Here is a 17,850-nt window from a genome sequence, read left to right on the forward strand (position 1 = left end):
GAGGCACTTTGTAACCAGCAGCGGTAGGAGCTCTCTGAACTTTGCCCAGGCTGTTCTTATTCTAGCAGCTACACTTTCAGATCATCCACCCCCACTACTGACTTGGTCACCTAGGTAACGGAAGCTATCAACTACTTCTAGTTTTTTTCCCCTGGAATGTGACAGAAGCTGTTTTCTGCATATTTTCAGTGTTTATTGCTCCTGAGCATTTGCCACACGCAAAAACTATCTTCCCAATTAGCCTTCCTTTGATATTGCTGCACCTCTTATGTCTCCATAGCTTACACTGGGTACATCTTATAGAGTTTCTACCTATGCCTTTTCTATAGATCGAGTGTGTGTGTGTGTGTGTGTGTGTATATGTGTGTATATATATATATATCCCTATATACCCAAATATGTGAACTTTACCCATGTGTGATTTTTTTTTTCTATGCTCTTTAGCACTGTACATCTTTGCAAGATACTGCCTTGTGATGAATACTGCAGTTGTGTGACTTTCTATAGTACATCTACATGAAAATAGGATATACAGAACACTTGTTGTGTCTATGGAGGGTCATTGTGCCTCTCTAGACACAAGATTTGTTTCCACACAGAAATTCACATCAAGAATCTTGCAAATCAAATACGAGAGCAAAGCAGAGAACACTATTTTGAATTAATGAAGGCACAGTGGTTAGAGTGTCGGACTCACAATCATGAGGTAGTGAGTTTGATTCCCAAACCGGACTGTATGTTGTGTTCTTGAGCAAGAAACTTTATTTCACGTTGCTCCAGTTCACTCAGCTGTAGAAACGAGTTGCGATGTCACTGGTGCCAAGCTATATCAGCCTTTGCTTTTCCCTTGGACGACATTGGTAGCATGGAAAAGGAAGGCTGGTATGCATGGGCAAATGCTGGTCTTCCATAAACAACCTTGCCTGGACTTGTGCCTCGGAGGGGAACTTTCTAGGTGCAATCCCATGATCATTCAAGACTGAAGTGGGTCGAGTTCAGTTCATTTTGAATTAATACTGTTTCTAATGTTGATAACAAGGTTTTTCTGAGCATGCCAGCTATTTGCAACACCAGTGCCTTGTTAATCACTACATTTGTATATCAGTAGAAGGTAAATTTCTCTTAGCATGTGGTTGCTAAATGTATACTTTCTGCTGATGATTCTCAAACAAAGAAGCAGAAATCTAGATTCAACAATTCCACTACTGGACACATTTTGCCTACTACTGATATGCTTCTGTGCTTTTTTAGCACTCTGCATATATGAGGTGCTGTCTCATGACAAATACTCCAATTGTGAGGTTTTCTATCATACATCTATGTTAAGTAAGATGTACAGAATGCTATTTTGAACTAATACTGCCTCTGTTGCTAATACATACATATATATATATATATATACACATATATATATATACATATATATATATATATATATATATATATACATATATATATATATATATATATATATATATATATACATATATATATATATATATACATATATATATATATATATATATATACACATATATATATATATATATATATATATATACACATATATATATATATATATATATATATATATATATATATATATATATAAATCATCATCATCATTGTTTAACATCCATCTTCCATGCATGCATAGGTAAGGTAAGACAGATGATAGGAGTCAGCCAGGTAGAAAAACTACCCTCATCTACTGAGATACTTCTTAATGGGTACAACAGATTCATATGCAGGCTACCACTGATTTCATGTAAGAAGCAAACCCTATGAAGATTTATAAATTTGACCCACCTATTTGAATAAGGCCTGGCAAATAGGATTTTTTCACAAATCCACAGTCTACTTTTTACATGAATCTATTAGTAGACTGCACATGAATACTTGTGTCATACCCATAAGTAAAATATTTCACTCAACTAAACTAATTTCTCTCAAAATTTAACTTGCTTAACACAGTACAAAATTTTAACAGAAATTATGAACAATAATCACTAAGTTGATGAAAAGACACACACACTTACAAAGGATTTGCTAATTGTTGTTACCCAACATAGTTTTATTGGTGCTGCTGAACAACAGGTTGGTGTTGCTGCTGCTGAACTACAGGCTGCTGCTGCTGGTGCTGTTGCACTACAGGCTGTTGTTGCTGTTGATGACCTACAGGTTGTTGCTGATGACCTACAGGTTGTTGTTGCTGATAACCCACAGGCTGTTGTTGCTGATGACCTACAGGCTGCTGTTGCTGCTGTTGATGTAAAGCAGCTTGCTGTTGAGCAAACTGCTGTTGATGTTGAGCAGCAGCCAATTGCTGTTGCCTGAGATTTTCTTGATGTGCATACTGCAGATTTTGTTGCTCCTGATGCTGCTGCTGTTGTTGTTGTTGTTCTTGATGTGGTTGCTGCATATGAACAACGTTTGGATCCACAGGCTGCACCTAATACAGAGAGAAATGCAACAAAGAGGTTATGAGTATTTTGACATAATTTCATGAATTTGAACATTCTATATTTATTAGGGTAGAAGAGAAATAATTGAGAGGATGAAGTCTTGATTGGCTTATATATAAATTCATAGCTTACTGTAGGTATTTCCCTGGGATTTTGATTAAACACATTAAACCTAAGTTTACTCAGTTGAATAGGTAACAACTAAACCTTTTCCTAGGTTAAGTCAGTCCTAAGTAACTTTTAAGAAAAAAATACTGGTTTGTTCTAAGAAACTTCTAAGAAAGTTACTTGTGACAGACTAGCATTATATGTTAAAAGAAATTTATTTCATCCACAAAAACTAGAAATAAGCGCCAATACTAATAATAATTTTTCAATGTTAGCTGCTGTAAGTTCAATTAGCCTAAATCACTACAATACATTCAAAGAAAGGAATTATTTTCAACTACTTTTTCCAACCTTTTAAATGCTGCAACAGTTTTATAGGAGCCAAATTTGAAAAAGCAAATCATAAACTGTCTGGTCACTTTAGTTAAAAATCCTTGCTTAATACTTAACAAGCAACTACAAAAATTAAGATAAGTAGAGCAACTACTAAAATTAAGATAAGTAGAGCTATTTAAAAACAGTGTACGATTCTTGTGAACTTACTCAGTAAGTTAGCAGCTATCACTTAATCTAGCTGATGCACCAACAAAGAGCTTCTCAGTACACCTTCTCAATGCTTACAGCCAATTTTCTTTCAACAAACTTCCTATCCTTAAAATCAACTACATCCTTATGAGTTCTCATGTTATTACTGTTTTTCTTTCTTAAATACCTTCTTGCTTGTTAACAGCTTAAAACAAAATTATTCCAGGATCTTTACATAGATTATGACTGATAAGCACTGAACAAGATGTCATTGACCTCAACCATTTCATCTTAATGTCATGTCCCAGTAAATTTCTTATGAGGTAAATCCAAATAGTTATGTATTTTACATGCTTAAAGAAGTGAGCTGCATGTATCTACACCTGATACAAGTAATCTACATAGTAGCTACAAGATTGTTTTCCAAAATGCACTAGAATATAAGGATTGTGTTAGTATAGCACAGAAATGTGTTTTCTTTCTAGAAACTTTCCATTTACACTTTATTACAGATATTTTCCTCCGTATACTTAAATTAATCATAAACTTTAAAACTAAAAAAACTTTTAATCACCACTTGTCCTGGTTGAGCCAAATTGTCATAGATTTGTTGCTTTTTAAGGCGCTCTTCTTCTTCACGTAACATCTTCTCATATTGTTGCATTTCTTCTTCTGAATATATTTCATCATCTTCATCCAAGCCCTTCAAAAGTAAATGGGGTTTTCAAAATTAGAGATTACAAATACATTTATCCTTTGTTATCATTACCTCACACATGAATTTAATAGTCTAAAAAAATCAAATATCATTTTCTAATCAATATCATCTATCAATGGGGCTATGCTCTTTGATTTAAAGGGAGCTGATGATCGAAACTGGAGTGAAAGCTATGTTTTTCCTAAGGGTGCTAGTCATGGAATGAGGAGAAATATTTAAACTAAGATTAAAACCAAATTACAGATTTGTGTTGCTAAGATCTTATAAAGTGATTGCTAACATTGAATATACTATTCATTCTCCAAGTCTTTTAAGATCCCAATTTGTCCAACAATCCATTTTGAAATCCCTTCATATTCTTTCATCAATAAACAATGCATCTCCTACTGAGAGATAGTTTACAAAAAAAATTGTTTTTGTGTTGTTAGAAAATAGTTATGAAACTTGAGCTGATAAAACATTAATGATGATTTAGGTAATTTACAAATTAATAAGAATAAATAGTCAAGTATTGCAAGTGGCATATAATCTTATAGAACTGATCATAAGAGATTTCCAGTAACAAGCAGTATTTGATAAGCATAATTATGTAAAAGATACTGTCGTATGTACATGACACGCAAGAGTTGTTGAGATGGATGTGGTAACAAAAGGATCAAAATTAAATAAACTTAGAATTAAGATTTGCACCCTAACCTAATCAACATTTCTTTTTCTTGTTCAATTTGAACCTAATGGTCATTAATAAAAAAGAAATTACTAACCAATATACTAATACCTCTAATTTCATCAAATGTAGTTTTCTTACAAAAGATTGGACCTTTAGAGTCATAATGTCATATGATGTTCATTCATTTTCTCAAGACCTTTTAAAGCAGATAGGCCTTGCATGATTATAAATAAAATGGCCAAGTGGGTGCCCAAACTACCTTCTAAGACATGCTACTTCCTACTACACAACCAAAGCTCATAAACCTAAAATTCTAAGTGGTTTACCTATAACAGTGCTGCAGCAATACTGGCAAAGAGTATTGTCAATAACATCTGGAGTTAGTCAACCAATCAGAACTGTAATGTTTACATCTTCTTACAAGCTTTCCCATCACCTAAAATGTAGTAGAGCCTACTGGCACCTTGCCAAAATGGTCTTTGTCGAATGTTCCTGCCCATTACACATCAAACAAGATGACTATTAGCAACATTCATGATGAAAAAAGCTTCCACCCTCAGTTTTACAACTAAATTCATTTGCCACAAGTAACATTTCCAACAATCTCACCAAGTCACTAGATTACAAAGTCATCTCTTTCGTTGCACTGAAACTCCAGTCTCAATTTTCAATCTCTCTCTTTCAACAGGAATCTATCCTAATCTTCAATTACACATTACAGTGGCTCCCAACTCTAACCCTACCAACCCACTTTCACTGCCAACATCTCAAAGTTAATGGAAAATGGTTACAAACAGTCCCCACCAATTTGTTGATCTTCTCTCCTTCAGTGAGAAACTACAAATAGTTTCCACAGAGACAGATCTCCAAGCACTGACTCTATGTTACACATCAGAAGTTCTTTGTTTTTTAATATTTTGGTTAAAGTAATCTTGTTATACTTGACACCAGCAAAGTCAACTGTAACTATTATCATAACAACTTTTGTTTCCTTTCCATTGAATTAACTGCATACCAACCCTATTCAGACTCACAAGACACATCCATTTCTCCTTCCAATCATCTAGCATCTTATACTCCAACTTCACCAAATCCTTGTTCCCCAGAACTACAATCCTCTGGAAACCAACCAAACCACACCATTTTTCTGAAGATACTTTTCAACAAAATAAACATCAAAATGCATCAATTTCACAAGTCTGGAAGGACATACGAAGTCTATGGGCATTGTTACAGCTATTTTGACTGACATTTTAAAAGGATGTTTTGAAGAATTTATTTTTATTTCTGCCAGTATATAAAGAAGACATTACAAAAGAAGCTTCATCCATTATCTCACCAAGCTGAGTGTGATACTGTGAAACAAAGTAATCTTAAATCTCCTAGACTTTGATATGGCTGTGTGCTTAAGAAACACACTTTACAACCACATGTTCAGTCCTACTCTGCAGTCCCTTGGACAAGCGTCCTCTACTATAGCCCAAGGCCAACTAATGCCTTATGAGTGAATTTGGTAGAGAGAGGCTGTGCGAAAGCCTGTTGCATATGAATATGTGTGTGTGTCTCTCCCACTACTTTATAAATGATGTTGGTTTGTTTATGTCCTCATAACCTTGTGGTTTGGCAAAAGAGACCAATACAATAAGTACCAAACTTTAAAAAAATAAGTACTAGGGTCAATTTGTATGTCTAAAGTCTTCTTCTTCTTGTCTTGAGACAGCATTCACCCGAGGTGGGTTGAGCTGGCTTTATTTATCCTCAATGCTACATCTCTCACAAACACCGACCGAGCCTGGCGATTTGAGGTTAACGACCGCGTGATCTCCAACCATTCCCTATTCCAGCAGCAAACACCGTAGACATGGGGGCCTAGGTTGGGTTCCAGATCAGCCTTGACTGTCATCAGCCAGGTCATTCATTGTCCACCACATTTCTTTTGCCAACCCTGAAGGGGAGCTGGAGCAATTGCTTCGTAGATGAATTCTCCTGGTTGATGACGGAGGGCATGACCCAGCCAATGCAGACGTCTCGTTAGGATGATTTGTCGGAGGGGGGTGATTTTGCACTGGTGTCTAAAATACTTCAAGATGGTGCCCCAGCATGGCCACTGTCCAATGATTGAAATGAGTTAAAGGTAAAAGACATAAGAAATAATGTTTCCTTCTACTGGTCTATTAAGCTACATTTTACTCAGCTTATTATTTATATGCTTCCTCCATTTTCTTCTGATTGTTGATCAAGTATACTAGGTTCCTGTCTATTTGTGATCATATAATCCATTTTGAAATCAACTACTTGAAAAGCCAGTTTGTAAATTGATGACATATATGATTACTCAAAATAGGTTTTTCTCCATGCTTACAGCCAATTCTCTTTCAACAAACTTCCTATCCTTAAAATCAACTACATCCTTATGAGTTCTCATGTTATTACTGTTTTTCTTTCTTAAATACATAGTAGGATATAACTTCATCATCACTATTAACCTCATCTATTGACAAGCACTTGCACTTACATCACACATGATAGCATACACATCACATAACCCATTCCATTCACTATAAAGCAAAAACCATATGAAGACATGCATTCTTATAATATAATTAGTGTAGGTAATACTATATACACACACCGCACAATTTTATTACCAAATGATTGTAAAAATTGTTACTGTTGTTTTTGTTCTTGTTCTTGCAGACAGATATGCAATAAACTGAACTGAATCAAATAGAATTTACAAAAAAAAATCAATACAATATGCGCATGAATATATAATATCGAAGTAACTTTTTACATGCTTATATATGTCACAAGCTGAAAATTAACATGTGATCTTCATTACAACATAGTCTACTATATAACCACTAATAACATCCAAACAAGTTCTAATAAGTTGCCTCCCTTGCTTGCTCCATTAGTTCAAATATTATATCAGATATCCCAAATGTGATGGCACACACAACGGACAGAAATAGTAATACAGACATTTCCTTAGATACAGAAACATTGCATTGCTGTAAATTTTGCTATATCATGACATTCCATAATGTGACACCTATTTTCTGTTGACTTCAATGTCACAAAGAAGGCATTTTCAAGAACACAAGATTTCATTAACACAGTGGATGCCAGCATTCCATCCTGAAAATTCAGCCAACAATTTGAAAAGACAAACATGAAAATAATATTGCAGATGATGATGACTGCCTAATTAATATATAGTTTAGACATCGATATAAAAAATAAAATTTATACCTTCCATCCTTCATCTTTTCCAAACTCTTCTCGTTGAGTAAGACGTTCAAACTCTTTTTCATCCAAAAGATGGTTGTCATCAGTATCAGCTTCTTTGAAAACATGTTCCCTCATCCGATTAATTTCTTCTTTGGCTTCTTTCATATCATCCTCGGGATTATTTGGATCATACATCTTTTCAATCTAACAATACAAAAAAAAATGGTCTGAGATGCAGTAAATAAGAATTATTCTAAAAAGAAAAATATGTTTGAATATAAAGCAACGCCGTTGCCAGCCTCGCCTGGCACCTGTACCAGTGGCACATAAAAAGCATCCACTACACTCACGGAGTGGTTGACGTTAGGAAGGGCATCCAGCTGTAGAAACACTGCCAGATCAGACTGGAGCCTGGTGCAGCCTTCTGACTTCCCAGATCCCCGGTCGAACCATCCAACCCATGCTAGCATGGAGAACGGACGTTAAACGATGATGATGATGATGATAACCATAGAAAATTCAATAGATGTATGGAAAACAGACATTAAATGAGGAGGAGGCAGAGAAGGATGATGATGATAAGCATTTTAGCCATAGATATTCTGATATAGAACTGTATATAGAAACTTGTTTAAAATGGTAATGTTGCACTGGTACACATGTCAGTCACAATCTGATCAGTAAGTTATCTTAAGTAACAATGTTTAACTTTAAAAAAAAAGTTCTCTTCCACCCTGCTTTTTATTTATTATTTATTTATTTTTTCAATGAAACCTCACTGAAATTTGGCAAAATAAAGAAAAATAGGAAACCAATAATTCATACCAGTGATTTTGCCATTGGAAAGGTAGGTGGATAGAAGAAGCAGGAACAAATGTCATTTAATAATTCAAGGAAAGACAAAAGCCTTGATCTTATAGGGAACTGTTGAACTTGAAGTTAATACAGTTATAGCTAGCTCCAAGTTGTGTTTCATTAATATTTAGTTGTAAAAATATATATTACAGGTTTCGTAGAGTAGAATAGACAGTGTAATTGACCAAATTAATAGAGTGCCAGACAACCTACAAAGAGGTTGGTGGTTCATATCCTACCAACGGTACTGTATTGTTTGTGGCCAGGACACGCATATCTTTCAAAAGTGAATTCAAATTACATAATAAAACATTATAATAGAAATAAACAATTAATTATCAGTAATATGGATTAAAGAAAAATATATCAGAAAACTTTTATATATCTTAATTCTAAAAGACTCATAAAAATAACTTGCTGGAATGTAATGCCATTATCTTGTTACAAAGTGTTTATAATATAATAATTATGAAAAAATCAGATGCCTATAAGAAAAAGATGTAAGCTTACATAACTATCAAAAAGCTGAACTTGTCAGGAACATAAAAATATACTGTTTACATACTGAATTCCCCAAATGCAAAATAGGCAGACAAATTTATGCTGTTTTGATTGTAAAATTAGTAATACTTTAACCTTACATCTTTCTCCCATTCTCTAGAAAGGGAAGTCATATATTCACCTCTATCATACTCTCATATATCTTAATACTATACCCCACTCAGTTGAGAGAAGAGATCTTGCTTCACAAGTATTTTGTAAGCTCACCAGTGCCATGAAAAAAGCAGTCAGTACACTCTGTGAAGTCAATGGCGTCAGGACGAATTTCCAGCTGCAGATGCTATGCCATAGCAGCCTCCTGGTTCATCAGTTTATGTTGAACCGTCTAACCCATGCTAACATAATAAAAGAGGACTTTAAATGATGAAGACGATATTCTGAAACAAGTATTGAGAGAATCTCTGCATGGTTGGTTCCTCAATGTGCTACACATGGCAGTCATCTATCTCTCTCTCAAATAACACTCTACTGTTTTATAAGAAAAGAGTATTTTAGATATTGTATTCTGTAATGAATTGTCTAAAAAGACAAGATGATCATCGATAGTGTACCTTTAACCTCAGTTCTTGAAACAATCAAAAAACAATACATTACCTCTCTTGTAAAAAGAGCTTCAACTTCACTTGGCTCCAGGACACCATCACCATTGACATCTAAAATGAAAGAAAAATATTGAAGTAATTGTTGGTCTTCCTAAGTGAAAAATGAGCAAAATTATAAAATTTATATTTTATTTTCTTTATTTAAAAACGTAGCTAAAAGAACTAATTCAGATCAGAATTTTGTTTACTCACTATCATCATTATACAATAATTATCATTCTAGACAGTGCAGAACAAAAATCTTGTTATGAAAACTTTACAAATGTTAACTTTACAAAAAGCTTAATGTCAACTGCATTTCTTTATGCAGCTCTACAGTTGTTGATGTAAAGGGTACAAATAGCAAAATATATCAAGACTGCACTACCCTCATCATCTTGGCACCAAAGAGCCTTCAGAGAGTAAATGATTACAATGCTTTCAACAAGTGTGGATTATGTAATTCAAATTCCATTCCAAACTTTACACTGACTTTAAGCAAAATAATTAGTTTTTGCCTGTTCAGTTGATTTTCTAGAGATTTTGACTTCACTTAACATTTTCAGTATTAAATTTATCATGATTTACGATACAAATGGAAAACAGTCTGCTAGTAAATTGTTGCTAGAATGACTATGTTGTTAAGAAATTTATTTCCTAACCACAGTTTCAGATTCAAAAGCAGTGACTAAAGCATTGTGAGTGAAATTCAGTTGACAACATCTGTGTAAAAGTTTGTTGAGCCTAATTCAGAGTGAATAAAAATGTTACACCTAACATAAATGCTTTCATGTGAGTTAAGTCTCTTTATATGATGATCAATTTGCTTCTCAAACTTTGAGATAAATGCCAAAGTTCATTTTTTTATCATTTGATCAGGTAAGAAATGGTAATGATTCTACTTTTATGAGGCCTCTAGAATTGGTGCAAAGAAGGGAGGAAATTGTCCTTACACTGGTCTGAATACTTGTAATAAAGTGAGCTCCACTAAAGGTGCCCAAAGACTAAGTGGTGTTGTTAAATGATTAAATCTATCACCCAAGATCTCAAAATGAAAAGAGCCAGAATTCTGTGAAACATTTTGCCCTACACTCTAGTAATTCAGCCAATCCACTGCCTATGTTCATATAATTAACTTAAACTCTTGAAGGTGGGGCCCAATAATGTCCACTACCAAATGACAAGAACTATTGAAAACAAATACCAACCATGTAGCTTGAAAAAGGTCTTGGGATTAAAGTTTTCACCATTTAGACGGTCAACTTCTTCCCAGACTTCCTCCAGCTGGGCTTTGCTACCCTTTAAAACAGAGAAAGCAATTAGTAAAATTTAAAATTTTATAATTATTGAAAAGAAAGTTTAGAAAGATCATATCAAAACAAAAATAATCAGTTTATAAATGTTGAAGTTATACTCTGTAGATAACACAGGCAATAATTTTGCAATATTACATGAATAAATTTTGGCTTCTCCTCACCAGACAAATTTTTCATCTTTTACTACACTGCGTAAATTAAAGTACTAATCTTTGTATGCTTTATCAAACATGTTAACTTTAAAGAATTATTCAACAGATGCATCCATAATCTAAGACAAAATAAAATGCAAGTTTCAAAGCTTCAAAATGAAAAGTAGTTAAAGAGGAGCTTAACAGAGAAATGAGCTTCAAAAGCTGTTTTTTGTTTGTTTTTTTTAACTTTTGTCTGTATGAGGTAATGCTGAAAAGTTATGGGATATGTAAAAGTATCACACAAACCGGATGATGTATTTTGGGATGTTGCTTATGTTTTTCTTTCATTTCTTTTATATGTTGAACTTCAATGTTTCGTTGAGTTTCATTCAGATTAGCTAATTTTTGTTTTATTTCATGCTCCTTCTTCATCTCATATTGTTTAAAGTCTTCTTTCCTCTCTCGATCCAATTCATCCAAATCATGAGTAGCCTGTTAAAATATATATTGATACAGTGAAAATGATTTATTATCCCAGATTTACAAATGAATGTAAAAAGTTTAAGACGGGCTTTAAAATAAATTATTTTAGCAATTATCATTCTCAAACTATTCTTATTATTCTTATTCATTTATTGTAAATTCAGGTTGACTTGAAATACACAATATTAATCAAATTTATGCTCCTTTTCTAACAGCTACTCTTAACTATAATTACTTTACCATACATGAGTATTTATAGCTGACAGTGTTCTATATCATTATTTCTTAGTATTAGAGTACTTGTATTCAACATTTTATGTCTTTGTTATTACTTATTTACTTCAGTTACATTTTGATATTTCTGAGAAAGAGTATTGTCATACAAATAATTACTAAGCAATTATTAGTTATGCATTAAAGAAGGTTATGATCTTGAAACCTGCTCAGTTGCCAATTTAAAACAGGTCACAGCCAGACTACAGTTCACATATGCACGATATTAAATTAAGCTCATTGATTTTTCAATTAATTAAGATTTAATGTAAATGATATTAGACATTATAAGAACCAATTTGAGACAGAAAAGTGCAACAAGAACGTCAGTGAGTCTGATGATAAGTTACCAAAAATCTTTTCTAAAAATTTGTCTCAGATTCCACAAGTTCATTGCACTTTCTAAATGTGAAATGGTCAGGAGAATAAAGGATCAAAACAGTGTCCATAGGTCAGGGAATTTTAACCTTTGAAAGTATCCAATTGTCTTGCAAGCAGGAACATTTACTTCTCATTACTTTAGACATTTGTACATGACTGCATATGCTTTATATGCACTTTTGACAAGTTGTAGTGCACCTGAGCACTGTATACAATAATTTCATTATTATTATTTTACATATATATAGAATAGTTAACAGATCTTATGAAGAAAGATCAATTTCTCATTCATTTTGGCCAATTAAATCCAAAGATAAGCATTGCTCTCATAAATCTGTGACTTAGAAATATTACCCATACTATTTATTTTCTATTTACTTTTTGGTAATCGTCATGGAATTTCAGAAAAATAATCCTCTTGGAGGAGTAATTCTATAGTAAAAGATGACATGCTCCTGACTATTCTTACACAAATGAAGAATTTGAACATTTTCAAGGCTTACCTGTTTGATGAGTTTTGCCAAGTCTTCTTTTTCAAATGAATGTGGATTATCCAAATTGACATGATGCAAAGCCACTTTTCTACCATTTCTTTCTTCTGTTGAAAATAAATTTCAAAGAAAGAAATTTACAAGTTTATAAATGTTTCTTTCAAATTTAATTTACAGTTACATATATGCATACTACTACCAAATATACATAATAATGATGTTTTACATTGTTAAAATTTTGAAATGGAGTTGTCATGTAAATATCCATCTCTTACATTGGTACCAGGTCAACTGAATTGACTCTTGAGCATGATGGGTGAATATTTATTGGAACTGGTAGAAGTTAAATCAAGCTGGATTTGAACTCAGAACAAAACAAAATATTGCTATTTTGTTTCATCACTACCGTTTTCACAACTACAAGCATTGCAAAGATTTTTTCCTCCTTGGTGCAACTGATTGCTAACTACTCCTGTGCATCTACCACAAAATCTTTATCTACTATTAGCCTGCCTTTGATTTTGCTATGCCTAACCCAGAGATTATATTGATTATAAGTGTAAAAACTAACACTTCCTTTTACTGAGCTGAGATTCAAAACGGAATCTAAGGATTCTCACTTGTCTGATCCATCACTGACCAAACAGGTGCAAAAGAAATTTCTTTGTCCTGGCAAAAAATGATGGATGGTTTCCCTTCAACCTCAGCTGTGTCATTTAAGGTTCAAGTGGACAGGAGTCGACCTACATAGGTAGGAATTTCTCCTGTGGTATGTCTATCCTTCTAGCTGTCACGACCATTACAAGGGACAGCAGAGAGAGATAGCCAGAGATGAGACGGCCAGCAAGTAACTTCACCAGTTAAACAGGCAACAGAGAACCAGATATTCAGCATGAACAACCCAACAAAATAGCAGACGCAGAACATAAACAGACACCACTGAATGACCAATGCACACACAGACACAGAACATGTCTGGTTCTACATCATCATATTGGCACAGTATTTACCCTGTTAATTTCTTCTTGGCCAGCTCAAAGTAAGTTGGTAATGTCATGCAGTAAAATTTTCGGTGTATACAAATAAACTAACACTTCCTTTTTCCGAGCTGAGATTTGAAGCCGAATCTAAGGATTCTCACTTGTCTGATCCACCATTGACCAAACAGGCATGAAAGAAATTTCTTTGTCCTGTCAAAAAATGATGACCGTCATTTAAATAAATTATTTAACCTACAATCTGATGCTTTCCCATTGTTTTACTATGATGTCATCCACATGCCTATTTCATCTGTTACCTCAACATCTTTTGCTACACCTTTCCCACTACATAAGTGTGTGTACTAAGCACCCTCAATTCCTGATGGAGTGACAGGTGTGTCAACATTACATAAGACATGCCTTACACACTTTTTTGGATGCAGCAGAGCCCATCCCTCTCAAGGTCTGCACACAGACAATTTTTTAGTGAAGGGGAAGAGAGGGGGGGGTTAAAAAGCAAAGAAAAGAGAAACTAACTACAGTACTCAACTGGTATTTTATTTATCTGCTACAAAAGGATGAAAAGTAGTATCTAAATTCAGACCAGAGAGAGCCAAAATAAATAATGAAAGGCATTCAATGACTCAATCAATTTGCCACCAAGTATGACTGAATTGAAGAAGCATAATTCATAACCAAGTGGTTTCAAATTCAGTTCCACTGTGTGGTACCTGGAGTCTTCAACTACATTCTCATGTCAATCAATGCCTTGAGAGGGAATTTAGCTTGCAGAAACTACACAAGAGAGAATAAACAGAGAATAACACAAAGAATAAACAAAGGAAGGCAAAAAGAACAAACACAAAGACAAGGATGGCTGTTTTAGGCATCTAAAAGGTTGTTGGAAACAATTAATGTATCCTATTTCATTATCAATAAGTACCTCTTCATAAGCTCTCTACTCATACACAGTTATCCTATAATTCAATAATAAATACAACTACGTATCAGATAACTATTCTATTGTGAACTGAACAAGACCACAAGTAGTTGTATATTAGACTTTCACTTCCTGAATGAAATCCGATCAAAGTAGATATATCTTACAAAATACACAGCTTGAAGACAAAGTTTTCAGTGGTGCTTTTATGACCAAATGAATTAGAGAACACAGCATCACTCACAGAACAAACATTTTATTTAACACCTTGGTCCACAACAGAACAGCGGTAAACTAAGATTACTAAGTCAACTAATTTGAATCTAGAATTAACTGAACCAGAGACAACAGTGTACTAATGGTTAACAAAACATGAAGGTAATATTCTTTGCCAATACATCATCACTGTCGTCATTATTTTCCAACATAGCAATTATATAAATGCAAATTAAAATATAAAATGTTCTGGTCAGGATTTATATATTACACTAACAAACACCTTTAAAGTAACCAAAAAATATAACAGAGTTTCAGATTTACTAAAAAAGTTTCAATTTTTTAAACAAATATAGCCTTTCAATTTTCTCTCACAAATTAGTAAATCTCACCTTTTAACTAGAATGCAGAAAGTCACAATTTCTTATACAAATATAAAAATAGTGTTAACAGATAAAAAAAAAAAGTATAAATTGGTTTCAACTAGAAATCAGAACAAGATTAAGGAATCTGTTCATCAAAATCTTACTAACATACAGCATTCGGATTCTTATGTAAGTAAGAATCTGAATGTAAGTAATGGTTCCAACACAGTGAAAAGAAATAAGATTGCTTGATGTCCATGCCATTTTCAAGGTCAGCTTAAAATGGCCACAAAAAGAAAAGTTGTGAATTCTGTTCACTGGGAGTTTATCAGTATTCAATAGTAATCTGTTATTTTAACCATTAAGTTGTTTAGCAGACACAAGACCTCAATGTACAGTAGATCAACAATGAGACTGTCTAACATACGTCTTTCCTTAAGGCATTAGGAATTTAAGTAAAATATTCATTTGCTATAAATATTAACAGTAATCTAAATTTTAAGTATATAATGTAAACAACAATAATTTTATTGCTAACTCTGAATAATTCTGTGAATTATAATTTTTAAAATCTCAAAGCCAGAATCTGATATTTGTTCATGAAAGTTCACTCATATTGTTAAATATTTTGCACACATATACACATGTGCATGTGTACACACATACACACACACACACACACACAAATGTTTCATCTACCATTGTTCACTAAGTAATTTTCTGATCATATTTTGCAGGAACAGACCAACATTTCTTTACATATTAAGCAGATGGCAAACCTTCAACATATGGTTTATTCTGTGGCAACATGCCAAGATTTTGTTTCATTTTAATGTTTTTTCTAGCTGAAACAGATTTTCACCAACAAGAACAAAACAATACACCAGAAGGTACCTACATAGGAGCCTGAACAGGACAGTTCAACTTGCTAGAAATAGCAACCGAACATGCAAATCACTTATCTTGAAAACAGAGAAGGACAATGTAATATAGACAAAAAGACAAGATACTCATAGATGGAATGCCTTTGATTATAGATAGGTCTGTTTGATCAGGGCAGTCTTTGAGCTAAATAACAACAAAAGCATAGAAATTGAACAGTAGTTGCAATAACAATATTTTCATATTCTTATACCATACTAAATTGTATATGCTACTATGCCATACTAAATATGTCACCATACAATACTAATTATATATGCTAGCATACCATACTAAATGTATCACTATACAATACTAATTATATATGCTAGCATACCATACTAAATGTGTCACTATACAATACTAATTATATATGCTAGCATACCATACTAAATGTAAATACTGTTGTACCATACAAAATGTATATGCAGCTATACAAAATCTATACGCTGATATGCCACACTAAATCTATATGCCGATATGCCACACTAAATCTATACGCCGATATGCCACACTATATTTATATGCCGATATGCCACACTATATTTATATGCCAATATGCCACACTAAATGTATATGCCAATATGCCATACTAAATGTATACGCCAATATGCCATACTAAATGTATATGCTGGTATACCATACTAATGTATATGCTGATATACTATATTAATGCATATGCTGCCATGCTATTCTAAATGTATCTCCTGTTATATTAATTTATTGGAAATATTTTTAAATCAAAAAGTATATTGACTAAATTCTACTTACTATGAGCACTGATGTTTATGAAAACTAGGTCTTTGCCAGATTTTTTGCAACAATATTCCCTTATTGCAAGTTTGAGATGCTGAAACAGTCATGTGACTTCATGAGCTTAACTTGACACTTTAGTCAGGCTATAACACAAAATCCTTTAAATTTCAGTCACCACTATATAAGAACTACTGCTTTCTTTAAAAATATTGATTTCTGATACAAATTTCTTACATAGATACAAGGCCTCATTCCTACAGAATGGAAAATGATACTTGTATGATGCTCATCTTTCCCTTGACATTCATTTATTACACCTTAAATGAAATCCTTATAACTAGGAACTAGATTCAGCAAGCCAAAAACTTATGCTCAGGATATGACTCCCTACTCTCCTTAGAAACATCAAAAGTTAATTCATTTACCAGATTTATATTTAAACTGCTCTTGGACAAGAGATTTCAGACGGATTACTTCTCTTCGCTTAATCTCATCCAATTTTTTCCGAATGCCAAGATGCACCAAGTCTAAGTCTTTTGATATTGCACCACTCTGTAATAAAAAAAAATACAAGTTAAATTCAGAAACAATATATATATTTTCCATTTTTTATAAAGCAGAGATTATCACAGAAATAAGTTTGTAGATACACTTGGTATATGCTAATATATTTCAACTGGTTAGGTCTAATGCCTCTAATTTCCATTACTTAATTGTCCTACAGAACAATGGGATAGTGAACATAAATGTTAATTAAGAATCAAGTGTACATAATGAGTTACTTGATTGTGAATTTAGTCCCTGCATCAATCAATATATTCTCTGCTTCAAGCAGAAGCAAGTGACATTACAAATTAAGAGAATAAGAGAATATCTC

The 17,850-nt window shown here is 33.3% G+C and overlaps 1 protein-coding gene across 4 annotated transcripts in view; it reads right to left on the minus strand.

Annotated features, from left to right (window-relative positions):
- Window positions 1-17,850, minus strand: part of LOC115211595 (nucleobindin-2) — a 59,465-nt gene that overhangs the window by 3,166 nt on the left and 38,449 nt on the right. The window contains exons 4-12 of one of the 4 annotated variants that reach the window (XM_036503338.1): window positions 17,399-17,525; window positions 12,808-12,902; window positions 11,474-11,659; window positions 10,926-11,016; window positions 9,731-9,789; window positions 7,742-7,924; window positions 3,673-3,801; window positions 2,245-2,452; window positions 2,040-2,196 (exon numbers count right to left, since the gene is read on the minus strand). In XM_036503338.1, coding sequence (XP_036359231.1) covers window positions 2,075-2,196; window positions 2,245-2,452; window positions 3,673-3,801; window positions 7,742-7,924; window positions 9,731-9,789; window positions 10,926-11,016; window positions 11,474-11,659; window positions 12,808-12,902; window positions 17,399-17,525 — 1,200 coding nt within the window. In that variant the 3' untranslated portion in view covers window positions 2,040-2,074. Of the gene's footprint in view, window positions 1-2,033; window positions 2,453-3,672; window positions 3,802-7,741; window positions 7,925-9,730; window positions 9,790-10,925; window positions 11,017-11,473; window positions 11,660-12,807; window positions 12,903-17,398; window positions 17,526-17,850 lie in introns of those variants that run through there. The other 3 variants (XM_036503339.1, XM_029780167.2, XM_029780166.2) reach the window with 3 other exon arrangements.

This window comes from Octopus sinensis, linkage group LG5, assembly GCF_006345805.1.
Source record: "Octopus sinensis linkage group LG5, ASM634580v1, whole genome shotgun sequence".
NCBI lineage: Eukaryota > Metazoa > Mollusca > Cephalopoda > Octopoda > Octopodidae > Octopus > Octopus sinensis.